Source organism: Balaenoptera musculus, chromosome 2, assembly GCF_009873245.2.
Source record: "Balaenoptera musculus isolate JJ_BM4_2016_0621 chromosome 2, mBalMus1.pri.v3, whole genome shotgun sequence".
NCBI classification, from domain to species: Eukaryota; Metazoa; Chordata; class Mammalia; order Artiodactyla; family Balaenopteridae; genus Balaenoptera; species Balaenoptera musculus.
In genome coordinates, this window is record NC_045786.1 from 175,732,134 (window position 1) to 175,751,709 (window position 19,576).

Consider the following 19,576-nt stretch of genomic DNA (forward strand, 5'->3'; position numbering starts at 1 on the left):
GCCCAGTTCAGCCCAGTTCAGCCCAGCCCAGCCCAGCCCAGCCCAGCTCAGCTCAACCCAGTTCAGCCCAGCTCAGCCCAGTTCAGCCCAGTTCAGCCCAGCTCAGCTCAGCTCAGCCCAGTTCAGCCCAGCTCAGCCCAGTTCAGCCCAGTTCAGCCCAGTTCAGCCCAGCTCAGCTCAGTTCAGCCCAGCTCAGCTCAGCTCAGCCCAGTTCAGCTCAGCTCAGCTCAGCTCAGCCCAGTTCAGCTCAGCTCAGCTCAGCTCAGCCCAGTTCAGCTCAGCTCAGCTCAGCTCAGCCCAGTTCAGCTCAGCTCAGCTCAGCTCAGCCCAGTTCAGCCCAGTTCAGCCCAGTTCAGCCCAGTTCAGCCTAGTTCACCCCAGCTCCACCCAGTTCAATGCAGCTCAGCCCAGTTCAGCCCAGTTCAGCCTAGTTCACCCCAGCTCCACCCAGTTCAATGCAGCTCAGCCCAGTTCAGCCCATTCTACCCAGCCCAGCTCAGCCCATGTGTACAGCATCCTGCTCTGTGTCTTCTGGGTCAATGGCCGTCTGCCTTTCTCCCTCTTGTCTCTGTATTGGTACCTGTCCTCCATCCTCCCATCCCAGGAGGCCGTAGTATGGCCTGGCTGTGGAGGAGATGAGGCCTGAATAGCTTCTGAGACCCACCTGCTCAAGGCTGCCAGAGGGTCCAACACGGCTGGGAGAGGCCCATGCCTTTTGGTCATGTGGCCATGCCCTGCTGGTCCCCGTGCCCGCCTGCCCAGAGGCGCTGGAGTGGGGAGGGAGAACCAGGCCTCGTCCAGGCCCTCCTGTTGGCCGTGTGGTCTCAGCCGACCCCTGCCCCGCTCTGGGCCGTTTGCGCTGCGAGGTGAGGCTGACGCTGGGAAGGGGCTGCATGGCGGTGTCTGGCCCACAGGCGGGGGTCACTCACCCACTTCCTGTCCCGCCAGTTGTGGCCGCGTGCCTCCACGTCATGTCTGATCTGTGGTCTGGCTGTGGCGGGACCAGGTGTGTGTGGCCTGGGCTGTGGGACCCCCAGGAGCCTGGCCCTGGCCTGAGGCCATGTGGGTGCAGGCGGGTGCCGTGGGGGGTGTGTCTCCACGGGGCGCCCACGGGGCTGGGCTGGGGGCCGAGGTGCAGAGAAGCAGAGGCCGAAGTAGACAGAGTCAGGGGCTTAGGGTCCCTGAGGTAGAAATAGTCCCAGAGGTGCAGATGAAGTGAGGGCCGGAGGGGAGGTTGCACAGGCCGGCAGGGGCGGGAGCCCCAAGGGACAGCCTCACCAGAGTGACCGCAGTGAGCAGGCCCCACAGACCTTCAGGCCACAGGGCAGCTGTGAGGGTGGGGAGCCTCTCCCTCCTGGCCACGACCAGGGGCTGCCCCTCCTCCGCCAGCCTCAGCAGCAGCGGGGCCCTGGACTGAAGCTGGGCAGGGGGTGTGGGCCCCCCTGCCTGGAGCCTGGAGTCCTGTGGGTCGGGGTGGCTGAGGGCTTCCCCCCGCCTGCATCCACCCAATTCCCTGCCCAGGCTTCTCCCACCCACGGGCCCTGCCGGCTGCCCGGCTGCTTGGCCCTCCCCGCTGCCCCTCAGGAGGCGGCCCCGGCCTGGGCACACGAGGGGCCGTGGGGCCTGGTTTGCACCTGCTTTCGCATGTTCATTCATTTCTTCACACCCAGAAGGTTCTGGAGCTACACACAGGGACCCATGGTCCCCTCCCGGGAAGGACACCATTGGGGGGAGAGCTGCAGGCAGGTGGAGGGGGAGATCAGCGTTTCCCTGGGGGAGGGGTGGGCCCAGGACGGGAGTTGGGGCAGGTGGGCTGGGAGGGGGAGATGGATGGAGGAAGGGGAGCCTGGGGCATGGCACCGGGTGGGCAGACACACCTGGCTTGGTCAAGGGACTTCTGGCGTTTTATCACGGACCCTGGCACACCCACAGCATCGCCCACGAGGGGCACTTCCGCCCGGGCCGCCGGACTCTGGTCCACCCCCCGCCCACCGCTCTCATGAGCACCAGAGGCGCCTGCATCGTGGTTGACTGGCCCTGAGGATCCTTCCTCTTGCCGGCCCGTGAGGTCCTGGGGCCCTGCACCTTCCGGGGGTCTGAAGCCCCGGTGTCCCCTGGAGCCGCCCTGAGGGAGCTGGAGGAGTGGGACTCGGGGTGAGTGGTTGAGGCAGTGCCTGGCGCGAGTGGAGGAAACAGAGGAGGGCGGTGCGGGGCGGGGGACCGCTCTCTCCTGAGGCTGGTGTCCCCCACGCAGACAGCACTGCCCCGCTGTGGGCACAGACGGGCACGGAACGCGGGGCAGAAAGAAGAGCTTGGACTTGAGGCGGACGGATGTGGGGTCTCGCACGACCTGACGGTCGCAGTGGTTGGGGGAAGGGCCTGAGCCCGAGTGGACACTGTTGTTAAGACTAATGAGCACCTTTGGGGGTCAAGGACTTGCCGAGCGTGGCTCCAGTTGGGAGGGAGGAGCCGGGACTGGGCGAGTCCTCCCTGGGCTTCTTCGGAAGGAGGAAGGGCCTCGGCTTGGCCAAGGCCTACTGGCTGGTGGTGAGTGTCCTGGGGCCGCGAAAAAGGACCTCACACTGAGGGGCTTGAAACAACAGAAATTCAGTCTCACACTCTGCAGCCAGACGCCCGAGATCCAGGTGTCCCAGGGCCCTGCTCCCGCCAGAAGCTCCAGGGGAGGGTCCCTCCTGCCCTCAGCCTCTGGTGGCCCCAGGCGTCCCAGGCATCACCCAATCTCTGCCTCTGCCCTCATACGACCTCCTGCCCTGAGTCTGATCTCTCCTCCTCTGTCCCTTGTAAGGACGCTTCTCACTGGATTCAGGGCCACCTGGACAATCTCATCTTAAGATCCTTAACTTCAATCACATAAGCAAAGACCCTTCGTCTGAATAGGATCACCTTCACGGGTTCCAGAGCTTAGGATGTGGACATAACTTCTGGGCCTGGGGGCACCATTCCGCCCACTGTGGTGGGTTAATGCAGAAGAAAGAGGAGGAGGAGCAGAGGGGAGCCCGAGAAGGTGGGGTCTTGCTGCTGGGAGGGCGTGTCTGGCAGGGTTGCTGGGTCTGGAGCCCGGCTGGCTGGGTGGGATCCATCCCCCTGCTCTCCTCTGCGGGCCTGCCCTTGGGCTGTGCTCCCACTGTGCCAGCCCCTCTGGGTGGGGTGACTGCCACTGTTCTCGGAGAGACAGCAGTGAGTGGCCTTGAAGTGGGATCTTAGTTCCCTGCCCAGGAATTGAATCCGCGTATCCTGGATGAAAACCAGGAATCCTAGCTGCTAGACCACCAGGGGCCGGAGGCTAGAAGCAAAGTTGCCCTGGCTCTTGCCCCGTTTGAAAGCAAGAGTGTTTCAAGGAGGAAAAAGTGTAAAAAGAGGTATGAAGTTTGTTGTTAGAGACAGAGCACAACATGTGGGGGAGCACGCAGAGAAGTAGTTTATTTAAGACAGGAGCAAGGCAGAAATACTCACCTGGAGAGAGAGGGTGTGGGCGTCCTCCCTGATGAGGCGCAGTAAAGCGGGGGCCAGATGGTTTGTACAGGGCAGTCCTCCCGGATCTTTGTCTTCCTCTGGCCCATTACCTCGCCTCTTCTCCCGCATCTGACCTGTCCTAGGGCCCTCCCGACAAGTGCGTATCTTCTTGACAAGAAAGATTCCAACGCAAAGGCTAACGGGAAGTTTGACAACACATTATGGGGTGGCATCCCCTCCCTTTTTGACCCCCGAGGAGGCTTCCTGCACATGTGCAGGCGGGGAGCTTGCCCTGACCTCAGGAGCGATAGACATGGTCGTCTTATCTCTTTACTCCAGCAGGGCTCAGCTCCTGCCACTAACTTTGTCCTTGGAGTGTCAGGGAAAGCAGAGCTCCAGGTTACTCTGCTTGGCAAGCTCCAGCCTCTCAGCCCAGGGGCCCATCTATCTCCTATTTCACCACCTTTCTTCCCGACTTGGGGAAGATGCACGTTGTCCGTGTGTGACGACGCCCAGCTTACAGGGCCCCGCGTGGGCTGAGCCCTTGTTGCCCTCGTTCCGGATTACATGGTGGGTCTCATGATCTGGGGTGCAAGTCAGAGAAAGGGGACACTCAGCTCTGCCCCCGGGGGCTCCTGGCTCAGGAGATGGGGAGGAAGGCCCCTGGACCTCGGCTTGAGAGGGCCATGCAGGTTGGGGCCGGTCTTGGGGCCTAGTTTCCTGAAACTGTGTGCGGGTCTGTGCAGGTGTGAGTGTGTGAGTGTCGGTGTGAGGGGGCAGAGCAGAGCAGGGCTGCGCCCTTGACCTTGTGTGAAGTGCTCTACTGCCCCTCTCATGTTCTATTTGAACCAAACACTCGGGCTCTCTGGACAAGCCTCAGAGTTGCCCAGTGCTGGGTTTTCTGTGCCCGACCCCAGCAGGCTGCACGGTCCGTGTCGGAGTCCGTGGGATGCCTGGTCTCCCAGCGCAGATGGCGGCTCTCAGAAGGGCCTTCGCCACAAGTGGACTCTCCTGTCAACACAGTCTGGGCACTCGTATGCTGGGAAGGAGGACACCGGGCCCTGAAGAATGGTCTTAGCTGCTCACAGGTCCTCAAAGAGGCCAAGAGGGTCACTCACCGCCCCTAGTTTCCTCCTATTGTACCTTTTCCAATTATTGAAACATTTTCTTCCTGTTATTGGCCACCCAATAAGCCACCCGGTTTTTCCTTATGGTGCAGGACCCACTGCTCACATTTCTTTCTTTTCATTGGTTGCTGAGTGCTCTTTGTATATGAAGGAATCCTGCCCTGTGTCACATGTGCTCATGCACTCTGCCCCGTTTCCATGGGACTTCAGAGCTCCTTGTGGGCGGGCTTCTCCAACTCTTTACCCTCAGGAGGAGGCTCAGCCCGGGCCCACCACTGTGCTTGGCCAGCCGGCCCTCTCCCTGGTGCCTGTGGCTCCTGCCTTCGCGGCTCCCAGCTTTCTTCTCGAGGACGGTGGCGGCCAGCCCCAGACAGCTCTCGCTTGTTCATCGGGACGTCCGGGCTGGCTGGCGGGATGGGGCCTGAGGACTGGCCTGTCTGCGTGAGCTCAGTGGGTGGTGACTAGGGCCCCAGGAGGCTGATGCCGGCCTCCATCCTGGTGCTTGTGCAGCTGTGTTCCTGCGGCCTCCTGCACTGACCACTGAATGAGCCCCTCAGGGTTTGGCCACAGGGATGGGGATTGTTGCTTTTACCTTTGTGCGGAGAGGGGCGGTGAGTCTGGGCTGGAGGCCAGTGGCGCAGGCGTGGTGGAGCCTGAACCGGGGTCTCTGTGGGTATTGAAGGACTCTTGAGGTGGAGCCTGGCTGGACACTTGGGTCCTCGGGGCCCAGAGCTGCCCTCTGCCCCCTTCCCTCTGGCCCCTTGTCCACGTCCTCGGGGGGGGGGGCGCACCTCCTGCTCCCAAGGGACCACAGGCACCTCCCCCAAGGTACGCTCAGGTGGCATGGGATTCTTTACTTAAAGGAACTTTACAAGGAAAAGTAAAGAGAGAGAGGTCAACCTGATTCTGGCAGTGGGTCAGCTGGAAGATGGACTTCTGTCTTGTTTCTTTGAAGAAAGAATTTAGGAAAGAGACCAAGATTGTGAAATAGAGACAGTGTTTACTAGAAGGAAGGTACGAGTGGAAGAGCACATGGGAAACTTGGAGCGAGTCATGTGCCATAGGGGTGGCTTAGGTTGCTTACATGGGGACAGTTGTCCAGGTGGTCTCTGGCCAATCATCTCGAAGTGTCAGCAGGAGAGTGATTGCAGCTGCTCAGCCTGGAGCCCATCTATCTCCTACGTCGGGACGAGGGCACGGGGGACGGGGGTGGGTGCTGCAGGGCTGATTTGGCCACACTGCGGACCCCTTGGGAAGCGCCTTTTGCTGTGGGACCCTGCCTCACAGCCTAGGGCCCTGCCCGCAGCCCTGAAAACTGCCCTGGCCCCTCCCCAGAAGGCCTGCTCTGCAGCCTCATTCTGCATGAACGGGGCCTGGGGGTGGACAGCAGGGAGGGTGGGCACGGGACAGGAGCAGGGCATGGGGGGCAGTGCCCTTGGACCTGGGGGCACGGAGGGCGGGGCTGAGCCTGGGGAGTGAGCCCTTGGCTTGGCTGGGCTGGACTCAGACGCTGGATTGGGCTGGTTGGGACTCTGAGTCCTAGATTTGGCTCTGGGCTCCAGCGTGGGCTGGGCCATGGGCTCCAGGCCGTCACTGTGCTCAGGGGTTGTTCAGTCAGAGCCGGTGTGGGCCCAAGCCCAGGGGCCTGGGAGAAGCCTGGGGCGGCCAGCAGCCACGCCCAGCCCAGGCCTCTCTGCGGAGGGAACAGATGCTCTTCTGGGACTTGCCCCAAAGTGGGGTGGTGTGGGGCTGTGATAGGTGGGCCCCCTTGTCGCCTTCGCCCTTGGGGCTGAGCTGGGGCCTCTGGGCGCCCGTGTGCTGGTCGCTGGGCCCCTGACTCTGGCCCCTTGGGGGCTGTTCTGCTCCTTCCTCCGGCCCAGGGTAGAGCTGGCCGCCTCGGGGCTGCTCACACGAGGAGGCGAAAGGCAGGGCTGTGCAACGTCTGTGTAGTCGCGGGAAGCCCGCGGCTGCTCCTGCCGGACGGCGGCCAGGACCCACTTCGCCTGGGAGGACGGCGTGCGTGAGGGACTCTGTGCCCAGGCCGAGGTTCTCCCTCTCTCTGGGCACCCCGCCCTGGAATGGGGCGCCCGTGCCCACCTTGCAGAGGGTGACGGTAGCGCTGTAGCTCACGCTGAGCAGGAAGAGCGCCACGAAGGTGAGGAGGCTGGTCCGTGTGCCCTGCAGCTCCTCGCTCTCGGCCGCCTCTGCGCACAGGTCCTCCAGGGCCAGCTCTGCGGGCGTCAGCCGGTCAGCCCCCTGGCCTCGGGGTCCGACGGGGAAGGACAGGCCTGGCCACCCTTAGGGAGCAGAGGGGACTGGGCCGGGCGCCCTGGTCCTGGGCGGTCCCTCCGTCCGGCCCCTCTGCGACTGCCCAGAGCCACCAGCCGGACCTGCAGGGTGGGGGGTTGGAAGCCCCCGAGCCGGCCGGTGGCCGTGTGGGGCGGCACCGTTCCCCTGCCCTCTGCTGTGCCTCCGCTCTCAGGCGGCTGGCGTTTTCTCTCCCCCGGTTTCTCCGGCTTTTCTCCTGACTGCCGGTCGCCCCTCTCAGCCCCGCGGGCCCCTCACCTCAGCTCCAGCTCTGCCCCACCCCGCTCCCTGCCCCATGGCAGGCGGGGTCCCCCGGCCTGGGGAGCACCCACATCCACCCACTTCATGGCCTGTGGCCGCCCAGTCCGGCCCCCTGGGCCCCGTTCCTGCTCGGCTCCGTTCTCGCCAGCCTGGGGGCCCCTTGAAGAGCCCAGGCTGGCATCCCTGCCTGGAGCCCTCAGGAGGGGCTCTGGACCCGGGAGGGCCCCTAGGCTCATTGGATCATCGCAGTGGGTGCCCCGAGGGCTCGGTCCGGCCGCACGGACCTTGCCCAGTCTGCGGGAGCCCAGAGCTGCCCCTGGCCTCCGGCTCCTCCTGTCCTGGGGCTGGGCCCCTTCCTTCCCCAGCACGGCCTCTGCTCTGGGCTCGTGTTCAGGGTGTGGGCTGTGCATGTGCTGCTTTCTGTGTGGCTGTGGTGGGTGCCTGCGTGCTGTCCATGTGTGTGTCTGTCCGTGTGTGTCAGTATGTATCTGTGTGTGTCCACGTGTGTCTGTGTGTATTCATGTGTGTGTGTTCATGGCTGTGTCCCCGTGTGTCTGTGTCCATATGTGTCTGTGTATATCCATGTCCGTGTGTGTCAGAGTGTCCATCCATGTGTATCAGTATGTGCCCATGTGTGTGTCCGTGTGTGTCCACACGCATGTGTCTCTGTGCGCCTGTGTCCATGTCTGTGTGTATCCATGTGTGTGTCCATGTGTCTGTGTGTGTCTGTGTATGTGTTCATGTGTGTGTCTCCATGTGTCTGTGTGCCTGTTGTGTCTGTGTCCATGTGTATCAGTGTCTGTGTCCATATGCCTCCATGTATATCTGTGTCCATGTGTGTCAGTGTGTCTGTCCATGTGTGTCTGTTCATGTGTATCAGTATGTGTATCTGTGTGTGTTCATTTGTATGTGTTCATGTCTGTGTCCCCATGTGTCTGTGTCCGTGTGTGTGTCTGTGTCCATGTGCGTCAGTGTGTGTCTGTGTGTCCAACTGTCCATCTGTGGGGTGCAGCTGACAGGGAGGGGCTGGCTGCAGGAGGAAGCCACGTGGGGCGACGGGTGGGTCCAGGGGCCCAGGTATGACGGGGAAGGGTGTGGGAGTGGCCTGGGAGCGAGGGCGGGCCTTGGGAGGCCACCTGTGAGTGTGTGTGAGACGCTACCAGCGGTTGGCAGTGCCGTGTGACTTGGGTGGGTGCGGAGCCTTGGCACCAGCGGGCATGACAGTGTGAGGGTGCGTGCGAGGGCTGGGCGTTTCCCTGGATCGATTCAGGGTGGAGTGAGGCTGAGCAGCAAGATGGGGGACACAGGGCGCCGACCCCGGCCTGGTGTGACCACGCAGGTGGGATGGGGGGTCAGAAGGCCGGGGTCAGAGGAGTGGGCTCCGCACTGGCCCCTGTGCAGGGTTGGCCCGTTTGTGCCCAGGAGGTGACGGTGGAGGGACCTGCGTGTTGGTGCCGGTGCGGGGGACTGACTTGGCCCATTTCTCTACCTGGAGGGCCTGTGTGTGCAGCTGGACTTGGGAGCTTGGGGGCTTGTCTGTGTCCAGAGGGGCTGGCAGGAGGCTAGGGGTGGAGGCTGAGGCCTCCGGGACCTCCGGGAGAGGCTGGGGTCTCTGTGGTCCCTCCCCTAGGACCACTCTCTGGCTCTTAGAACTCCTTTGAGTGGATAGAGTGCATAGTGGGGTGGCGGGGAGGGCCTCTGACACAGACGGCAATGCTGGATGGAGCCGCGCCTCAGCCCCGGCCCCCGCCCCGTGCCTTCCTTTCCGTGTGCCAAGACACTGCTCCCTGCCCCACAGCTCCCCAAGAACGGGCACGCCCAGGGCTCTGAGCAGGCACTGGAGTGTTTATTGACGATGGACGGAAGGTCTGGCCGGCCCCTCCCCCGCCCCAGCAGGATGGAGCCCTGGGACGGGGGGGGAGGGGGTCAGCCGTCATTTACCAAGGTCGATGGACATCGATCTCTCGAGGGTCCTTGAGCCGGACAGGGCCTCGTGGACCACCTGGCAGGTGAACATGCTCCTCTGCTGCCAGTCGGCCTGCTTGACCGCCAGGTGGCTGTAGACGAAGAAGGCGGGGCTGGAGCCGCGGACCCTGTGGGGCCCCGTGCTGGTGTGCTGGTCCGCCTGCATCGGGGCGCCGTTCCGCAGCCACCGCACGGAGATATCCGCGGGGAAGAAGTTCTGGATCAGGCAGGTGAGGGTGACCTCGCCCTTGGTCTTGAGCTCCTCCTTGGGTGGCGGGAACACGTAGACCTCGGGAATCATGCGCTTGCCTGCAGGCAGGTGTGTGGTCGGCCAGGCTCCACCTGGGAGACCCGCCCACCTCCCCTCAGCCTGCAGCTCACCAGGGCCCTTGGAGATGGAGCGCAGGATCTCCTTGGGCAGGTGTGGGTGGGCCACTTTGCAGTAGTAGGTCTCGCCCTCAATCCAGTCACTGACGTCCACCGGCAGGGTGGACGTGACGGTGACCGTCCCGTTGAACTGAGTCTTGGCGATGGGTGGGTCTGGATAGACTAGATCCTTGTTCTCCGTGGACCAGGTCAGTGTCATGTCCTTGTCGCTGGCCAGGTCCACCACCAGGCAGGTGATCTTGGGTGACTTGTTGACGTACAGGTCGAGGGGTGTGGGTGGGCTCAGGTAGGCGCTCACGCCACGGGGCTCAGACTCGGCTGTGTGGGAGAGGGGACTGAGTGAGGCTGAGTCTGCCCTCCTCTCTGAATCCCGAGCGGCTGGGTGTTGGCGTGGGCGAGCACCGTACCTGTGCACCTGCGGGCGTGGTTGTCGTAGGTGAAGCCATAATAGGTGACCCGGCAGGTGTAGGTGATTTGGGACACCCACTGGCCCTGCGTGATGTTGAGCTCGCTGTAAGTGGAGGCCAGTTTGCCCTCCACCCTTTCGGGGCCGGTGTGTGGGAACACGTCTGTGGCCTCACGCCCGTCCACCAGCCAGGTGACCTTGATTTTGCCTGGGGTATAGCCGGAGATGAGGCACAGGAGCTGGATGGTGGTATGGGTGTCACCACGGGGGTCGCACGAGGAGTAAAAGAGCTTCACAGAGGGGTCGGGGAAGCTCTTGGTGCACCCTGGTGGCAGAGGCAGCAGGAGTGGGGTTGGCCTCTCTGAGCCCCCAGCCCCTCCTCCCTGTGCCTCCTGCCTGGCCTCCCCCTCCCCCTCCGGCTGTCTCGCGGGCTGGCCCAGACCTGGCTCACCAGTGACGGCCTTGGTGGTGGTGGTGTTGGACGCAGCGTGAGCCACACTGCAGGTGAACTTCTGCTTGGACCACTCGCCCGAGACTGTCACCTGGCTGCTGGTGGTGTAGAGGCTGGAGTTCAAGTTTTGGACGGCAGGGAAGGTCAGGGTGCTCCTGTTCAGGGACGCTGTGTCCCAGGTCATGGTCACTGGCCCCGGGAAGTAGCCCGTGACCAGGCAGCCCAGCGTCACAGAAGTGGCATTGGTAGCACTTGTGCAACAGGAGCCCAAGGGGTAGACGGATGGGCCGTGGATGGAGGCTGTGGGGACAAGACAGGGGTCAACGCTGGCCTCAGGACTGTCACCCGTATGTGCCAGACTAACTGCTGGCTTTGGGGGGTGGGCTGTGGGGTCGAGGGGGGGTGGTCCCGTGCAGGGAACACCGGGACTCTGCTCCAGCTTTGGGGGACAGATGGCTCCTCCTGGGTCCTTTCCTCATCTCCTGATTCCACTAGGGACGCCCTCCAGTGAATCCTTGTGCCCCTGCAGAAGCAGTGGCTGTCACTGCCCTTGGCCAGGACTCCTGCCCTCAGCCCCAAGTGGGTGGACACGGGGCTCTTGAGTGGAGGCGCTAACCCACTCCCTGAGGTGGAGGCTCAGAGCCCATAGCCCCCTGTCGGCACCCGGGGACCCAGAGAGACCCCCCCCACCCCAGGAGTTACCAGGCTACTCTTCTGCCCCCACTCATAGACCCCCATTGGAGATCAGGGAACCTGAGAACCCCAGTAGCCACCAGTCTGTCCCCTCTGCCCCACCCATAGCCCTGGGAACACAGGCCTGGGACACAGAGACCCCCAGGATCACCAAGCTGCTTTCCCACTCCTAACCCTAACTCAGACCCCCATCGGGGATCAGGGAGACCCCCAGGAACCACCAAGCTGGCCCTTCTGCTCCCAACCAAAGACCTCATAAGGGCCTGGCGATCCACAGGACCCCACTTCCCAGGAATCACCTTGTGTCCCCGCCCCACTCCAAAGTCCCTGTGGGCTTGCTGTGGGCGGATCCACCTGCCACCCACTGGGCCCCTGCTACCTGCAGCCGTGGGTCAGCCTTCAGGTCCCTGAGCTGCTTTGCCATGGCTGCCCTTTCACCCCATCCTTCGGCTGACCAGCCCAGGCCCCCTGGTGCTCTACCTGCCCTGCTGACCCCCCAAGGGGAGCCCGATTACAGGCCCCATGGAGAGAGGACAAAGACCCCTCAGAGCCCTCGTCAGTCCCCCTCAGAGCCCTCCTCAGGCTCCTCTGGTTCCCACGCCTGTCTGCACATCCCCTGGCCTTGGAGCTCCAGACCCCAGCCCATCCCAGCTCTGCATCCCAGCTCAGCTCTTCCACCTTATTCTATTCTGCCGGCTAGCCCAGCTGAGCACAGCCCAGATGACCTTGTGTCAGGACAGCTGAGACAAAGCAAACAAGCTCGCAAGTACAGCCCAGCACCCCCTAACGAGTCCGGCTCGTTTCAAGTCAGCTCAGCCCAGAACAGCCTGCCTTGATCCAGCCTGGCCCGCTTCAGCCCCTGACATCCCATCGCAAGCAAAACAACTCATCTGAGCTGCGTCCACATGGTTCATTGTAGTTCAGTTTAGCTGACTGAGCAAAGTTGGCCAGGATGACCCCACAGCCCACTCCACCCAGTTAATCCAGCTCAGCCCAGGCCAGTCCTGCCCAGCTCAACCCAGTGTAGCCCTACTCAGCTCAGCCCAGCCCAGCCTAACCCAGTTCAGCCCAGCTCAGCCCCGTTCAACCCAGTTCAGCCCAGTTCAACCCAGTTCAGCTCAGCTCAGCCCAGTTCAGCTCAGTCCAGTTCAACCCAGTTCAGCTCAGCCCAGCCCAGCTCAGTCCAGTTCAGCCCAGCTCAATCCAGTTCACCCCAGTTCAGCTCATTTCAACCCACTTCAGCTCAGCCCAGTTCAACCCAGTTCAGCTCAGCCCAGTTCAACCCAGTTCAGCTCTGCCCAGTTCACCCCAGCTCAGCCCAGTTCAACCTAGTTCAGCTCAGCCCAGCCCAGCTCAGCATAGTTCAGCTCAGCCCAGTTTAGCCCAGTTCAGCCCAACTCAGCCCAGTTCAGCCCAGTTCAGCCTAGTTCAGCCCAGTTCAACCTAGTTCAGCTCAGCCCAGCCCAGCTCAGCATAGTTCAGCTCAGCCCAGTTTAGCCCAGTTCAGCCCAACTCAGCCCAGTTCAGCCCAGCTCAGCCCACCTTAGCCCAGTTCAGCCTCACTCAGCTCAGCCTAGCCCAGTTCAGCCCAGTTCAGCTCAGCTCAACCAAGCCCAGTTCAACCCTGTTCATCCCTGCTCATCCCAGTTCAGCTCAGTTCAGACCAGCTCAGCCCAGTTCAGCCCAGTTCAGCCCAGCTGAGTTCAGCCCAGCTCAGCCCCAGCCCTCCGGGGTAGGCAAGCTCAGCAGAGAAGAGCCCAGCCCAGAGCATTCAGCCCAGGTGAGCCCAGATTGCCCACTTTATCCCACCTGACTATGCTCGTTGGGCCCCACTCAGCCGAGCCCAGTTTCTTCTGAGAGCCCAGCTCAGCCCAGCTCAGCCCAGCAGAGTCTGCGGCCGCCTAGTTCATCTGAGCACAGCCCAGCCGAGCCAACCTAGGATGGCGGAGTCCTGAGCTCTGCTCAGCTGGACCAGCCTGCTGCCTCCCTGTCTATCCAAAGCAGCCGGGTCCAGGAGAGCCCAGCTCAGCCCCACTGGCCCCGCTGAGGACAGCCTCTCTCTAAGCCCACTTCACCTGGCTCAGTCCACCCAGCTTGGCCCAGAATCCCCTTGGCTCAGGGCAGCCCAGCTCACTTTAGCTCAGCGCACGGTCCCGCATGGCTGAGGACAGCCCTTCTGGCCAGTGTGGCCCAGCTGAGGCTGGGATAGTTCATCTCCCTCCACATAACTCCATCCACTGAAGCCAAACTTGGCCCAGCCCAGCCCTGCCTGGCCTACCCTAGTCAGGCTGGCTCAGGCCAGCCCAGCTCAGGCCAGACGATGTGGGCCCAGGCCTGCCTGCCATGTTGGCCGGCCTAGGGACTGAGCCCCGCTGCTTCCCCCTGACCCTGGGCTGGCCGTCACCGTTTTTACTGGTTGTAGGCAGATCCACGCTCAGCCCAAGGTCCATGCCCTGTGTGTGATTCTTGCCCTGGCCCTGACCTGTCTGAGATTCTCGGCCCCTTGGTCTTCTCCAGGTCGGCTTCGAGCGTTCTCTTACTTCCCTGTGTGCCCATGCAGGGAAGGGACAGCTGCAAGGCAAGCAGTGGCCCAGAAGCTGGGTCCCCACTGGGCGGGCGGTCCAGGTGTCTTCTCCCAGCAGTGGTCTGGGCAGCTCCAGTGGCTGGGTGCCTGAGGGACTGGGGTCCTCTGTCGGGTGCCCATGGCTGGTGTGGCCCATCTGGCAGCCTCCCAGATAAGTGAATCGTTAGGAACCATTGCTGTTATTTTTATGTCCAGACGATAGGGCCTGGGGCGGGGCGGGGCAGGGGGGCGAGCTCTGCCTCAGTGCTCTCAGCTAAAAATGGAGTGGGAAGCCGCAGGGGCCTCGGCAGCCCTGGAAGTTCCCTTCTCTCTCTCTGTTCTCGGGAAGTCGACCCAGTGACGGCCGGTCTCAGGTGAGGCTCCTCTCTGTGGCCTCTTCCCCGGCCTCTGCCACCCGGCTCGCGACCTCTTTCCCTTGATGCCACGGGCTGACTTGGTGAGCGGCCGGCACACACTGTGGTCACCACGACGGCCCGGGAAGGGAGAGGGCACCAGGCACCGCCACCGCTGCCCCCGAGGCAGCCCCGTGAGGGACGGTCCTGGCCTTTTTGTGCCTGAGAAGTTGAGGCCCGCGTGGCCTAGGTGCCTGTGGTGGAGCGTGGGGCTTTCTGAGCAGTGGTCTGGGGGCTGGCCCGGTGGGCGGCCCTGGGTGCGAGTGTGAGAGGCTGTGGGTCCAGCTGCGTGTAGGCAGGTGCTGGTCCTCTGGTGGCTTCCTGGGCACCCTGCCGGCCGGCAGTCTCACCCGCTGTCTGCGAGCCGGCTTCCCGATCGCCGTCCTGCAGCTGGGCTCCCATCGGGGCTGCAGCTGGGCTGCGTGGCCGGCAAGGGCTGGCAAGGGCCTGTGGGGCGGCGGGACGTGGCTGTGAGCTTGGCCAGTGGCTCGGCAAGACCTCTGTAGCCACCGGACCCTGGGGTGTGCCACGCAGCCCTGTGCTGGTGCTGTCCGTCAAGGTGTGGGGACCACAGAGTGGCCTTCGTAGAGGTGCCCACAGCATTCGACTCTGGTCTGTCGGGACAGCCAGTCTACCATCGACGCCCCACTGGCACGTGCTGAGCCAGATGGCGTGCTGAGTCTCGGCCTTGCCTCCATGCTGTGGACGTGTCCTGCAGGCCGGTGTGTCCCTGGAGCCCCCCAAAGCCCCCCAAAGGCCCACACACAGGGGAGGCCACGAGAACTTGCAAGCTAGCTCATCAGCATGGGCTCCTGGGAGGCGACATGCAGTCTTTGGAGAGGGACACAGCAGGACCACATCCCCTGGGCCCAGGACACCCAGGGCCGCTGGTCTGCATGCAGGGAGGCTGTGCCGGGATGGGCTGTCGGGCCTGCACGCTCAGAGGAGTGTCCGGGCCTCTTGGAAGACCCCAGAGGGGCTGCTGGATGGCTGGGGGGGGCCCCGTGTGCAGAGCCAGGGCCCCGAGGCCCCCAGGACAGATTGTCCTGGTCTGTCCCGCCCCACCCTCGGCACCAGGCACAGATGCCGCCTGGCAGGTGCAAGGGGAAAGCCGAGTTCCCTGGAAGGACTCAAGGTTCTGAGAGAAACCACAGGGCAGGCAGAGCCCCGCCGGGCAGCCTTCTGCCATGTGGTGCCCGGCCCTGCGGCCCGCACGCTGTGAGTGTGTGGGGCTGGGGGCCTGGCCCGGCACCCCCTGCGCTTCCTGCCCAGCTGTGGGCGTTCAAGGCTGAGGCCTCGTGCCCAGCCGGCCCCTCCCCCAGCTCCACCCCGCACCCCAGGAGCCACTGGGCTGCCGGGCGCAGGGGCAGGGAGGGTGGGGGGAAGCGTCCCTTGGTGCTGGAGGAGACTGGCTCCTGCGCCGGCTGAGCTCTGGGCACTCGTGCTCCCTGCCTCTCTGGGGCTGCGGCCCCGCCCTGGCCTCCAGGAATCGTCCTTCCCCCACCCTCTTCCTGCCCAGGGCTGGGCCTGGCTGTCCCCCTCCTGCCCGCTGGCGCCCCCTCCACCCAGCAGGCGTAGGGCGCTAGCCCTCCCGGCCACCCTGCTCAGGCCGTCTCACCTGTCCTGCCCAGCACAGGGTCCAGCTGCCCCTCCTGTGACCCCAAGGTGCTGCTGCTTTACTTCAGTGACTTCGGACACGTTCTGCACCTAAACGTGCGGCGCCACAGCTGGGTGCGTGTGTGTGCGTCCATGCGTGTGTCTGTGTGTGTGCACACCTGTGTGTTTGAGGAGCGGGGAGAGGTTGTGCCTTCCTACCCCAGCCCTCAAAAGGCCCTGCCGACCGAGGAGGGCCGGGGCTGCGTGTGCAAGAACAGAGCTGCTGCCGCTTGTGCAGGTGGTTGGTCGGGCAGGGCGGCTTTGCCCGGCAGCCCGGGGAGCCCTCAGCGTGGCCCTGTGGCACTGGAGGACGTGGCGAAGCCTGGAGCTGGGAGCCTGGACAGGGCGAGCGCAGTCTCCCTCAGGCCGCTCTCTAATGACCCAGCTCAGGTGGGCCCGGAGCAGGATCCTGTGTGGTCAGGAAGTTCTCAAGGAGCTGGGGGGTTTGGGGACTGCAGGAAGTTAGATGGGACCTGGCCAGACAGCCTGGGATGGGTGGACCTTCAGCCAAGGCAGTGTGAGGTCCCTCTGAGGCTGGGCCTCCGTGTAAGGGCCTGTGGGGTAGCCAGGGGCCAATGCTGGCTCCAGCCAGTGGGTTGCTTGGAGGGAAGGCCAAGCTGCAGATGTTTCTTCAACCTTTCCTGACCAGGACACTAACCGGGCGGCAGCACTAGCCTCCAGACCCCTCAGACTCAGCCAGGGGCTCACTGCCCTCGGTACGCACGGTGGGGGCTAGGTCCCAGAGTTCTCCTGGACAGCGAGACCAGCTGAGCCCCTTGTTGTCCTTGGTTGTGGCCCCGAACATGGGCCCAAAGATGCTTCAATCCCCCCTCCCCGGCTTCCTTCCCCCAGGGCAGGCCTGGCTCCACTGCTGCCCACTCCCTCTTGGGGCTGGCCCACCACCACCCAGGCCTCCAGACGTCCTCCACCCCAGGGAGGCCCCGCTTCTCCAGCTCCGTGCCTGCCTCCCCAGCAAGGATGCTGTCGTTACGATCTCTGAAGTGTGCAGTGCGTTGTCTCTCTTCTAATTTAAATGCTCCCATTACTAATGAGCTGGAGTATCTCTTCAGAGACTTGGGAGACATTTGGACGTCTGTCTCTGATCTCATCCTGCTTTCTGAAGATTTCTTGGCGATTTCCTGGGAATTTGCAAGGCAGTCATCTCTAGGTGCCTGCCCCTTGCTAGTTTTAACCTTGGGATAAACTTCTCCTGGTCAATCCCCTGGTTGTTAATGCTGCTTATTGAGTCCTCCTTTAACAGAAGTTCTTGATTTCCATGTGGCAGATTCATCAGCTATTTACCCTACAGCTTGCACGTTTGGAGGCTACCGTGTGAGCTTCCTGTGGCTGCAGTAACAAAGGCCCACAAACTTGGTGGCTTAAAACCACAGAAATGGACTCTCACATTCTGGAAGGCAAGAAATCCAAAAACAAGGTGTTGGCAGTGCCAAGCTGCCCTGAAAGCTCCAGGGCAGGGTCCTTCCTGCCTCTTCCAGCCCCTGCTGGCTATTGACATCACTCCAATCTTTCCTCCATCTTCACATGGCCATCTGCCCCGCGTGTCATCTTCTCCTGTTATAAGTCACTGGACTTACAATGCTTCGGAAATCTAGTGTGATCTAATCCCAAGGTCCTTAACCTAATTACATTTGCAGAGACCCTATATCCAGACAAGGTCACATTCTGAAGTTCTGGGTGGACATACATCCCACCAGGCTGTTGCTATTACTGTGCTCCGCCAGCCTTGCTGGTCCATTTCCTTTCAGCTATATTTAAAGTTAGCCTTTCAGATGTAAGTGTTTGATCCCAACAGGCTCCACCACCACTCACCGTGCATATGGTGTGGAGTAGAAACCCAGGGTGACGTTCTCCACAGAAGAAGCCAGTTTCCCACCCACCTCAGAAGCTTTCCCGCTGCCTGAAGGCACCACACTCATTGTAGTCCAAGTTCCTAGGAACGACCAGGCTGTTTCTGAGTGCTCTCCTATTCCTTGGGTCTGGTAGTCTGTGCATGAATACCATCCTTTTCAGTGATGGTTTTGTGTATGTGTTAACATTCAGGGGGACAGTCCCCCTGAAACCCCTCATCCTGTGCTTTTGTTTTTCAAAATGGTCTAAGCTGTAAATGGATCTCACAAACAAGCAAAGAAACAAACAAAACCAACCCAGCTGGAATTTTGGTTGGGAGTACACTCTATTTCTTAGTCTGGGAGATAGATGACACTTTAATCTAGCACGTCATTCCCTCCTTGACCAGTGTGTCTCCCCAGCCATTCAGATTTCTTTTATGTCCTTGGATAGAGTTCAGTTTTTTTCTCAGAGGTCTTGGGCACTCTTTCCCAGGTTATTCCTCCCATTGCTGTGACTTGTGCCCGGCTTTCTGTTACATTTTCTAGTAGGTTTTTGCTGACATAGAGGAACAGAGCTGCTTTTGGTAAGTTGGTCTTGCATGGAAATTGTCCCGATTTTCTTGTTAGTTCTAACAGTTTGTCTGCTGATTGTGTTGGCTTTTCCTTGGCAATGATCACATCATCCACAAATAATACCTCCTTCACATCTTTCCTTTCAATCTTAACAGCCCTGTTTCTTTTTCTTTTCACGTAGCATTGGCCAGGACCTCCAATAATCTATTAAATAAACATTTTCCAAACTGTTTCGACCACAATCCTTGTAAAAAAAGTGTCTTATATTATAATCTAATTCACATACACACATTATTTGTATGTAACATATATTATGTATATTTATTTATGCAAATGAAACAAAATTTTCATGAAAATATTTACCCTTGTTATGTAGAATGCATAGACTTTTTTTCTTTATTTATTAGAAAGAGCTGGCTGTAACTGTCTGATTTGATTTCACAATCCACAAATATTTAAGCACATATCTGAAAAGCACTGCAAAATAGTATGACAGGAGTGACAGGCGTCCTTGCTGTGTCCCTAATCTTATGGGAACACCTCTTAAAGTTTGTCTATCAAGTGTGTTCACTGTAGCTTTATTCCTTCTTTCCTACATTCTTTTGGGTTAATAAGTACTTCTTAGTACTTATTAGTTAATACTTAGTACTTAGTAAGTACTTTAAGTACTTATTCCATTCTAATTTCTCTGGGGACTTCCCTGGTGGCTCAGTGGTTAAGAATCGGCCTGCCAATGCAGGGAACATGGGTTCAATCCCTGGACTGGGGCGATCCCACATGCCGCAGAGCAACTAAGCCCGTGTGCCACAGCTACTGAGACTGCACTCTAGGGTCCACGCACCATAGCTACTGAAGTCTGCTCACCTAGAGCCTGTGCTCCGCAACAAGAGAAGCCACCGCAACGAGACACCCGTGCACCACAATGAAGAGTAGCCCCTGCTCGCTGCAACTAGAGAAAGCCCACGCGTAGCAACGAAGATCCAACGCAGCCAAAAATCAGTAAATAAATAAATGTATTAAAAAAATAAAGGAAACGAAAGAGGCATGACAACTGAAACAATGTGTGATCTAGGATTTCCTTTTTTTAAAAAAAATTTCTCTGTCAACTTTTTAGATAAGCCTCTTTGCATATGGTTTCAGTGAATATAATGTGCATCCTGAAGTCATCACAATGAACTTAGATTGAATAATTGACTACCTCACATAAGTCATTAGAGCCTTGAAAAAGTATAGTTTCATTTATGAACTCATCTTTTGTGCTACTGTCATATATTTTGCATCTGTACGTATTATGAACCCCACAACATACTGTTAATAATTTTTACTTTAAACAATCGATTATCTTTTTAAGAAACTAAGAGAAAAAAGATTAGTTTTTGCACTTGCATGTTTGCCATCTCTGATGCTCGCCTTTCCAGCCTGTAGATCAGAGTTTCCATTTGGTGTCATT

At 60.4% G+C, this 19,576-nt stretch overlaps 1 gene segment (V, D, J or C); it reads right to left on the minus strand.

The window, feature by feature from the left end:
- Nucleotides 1–496: 496 nt before the first annotated feature.
- Nucleotides 497–17,640, minus strand: LOC118889956. The segment is given in 11 exon segments: nt 497–674; nt 1,878–2,134; nt 6,329–6,604; nt 6,699–6,832; nt 9,111–9,443; nt 9,516–9,839; nt 9,929–10,252; nt 10,379–10,678; nt 11,962–12,039; nt 14,398–14,465; nt 17,534–17,640. Coding segments are annotated over 11 exon segments (2,379 nt in total).
- Nucleotides 17,641–19,576: the final 1,936 nt, after the last annotated feature.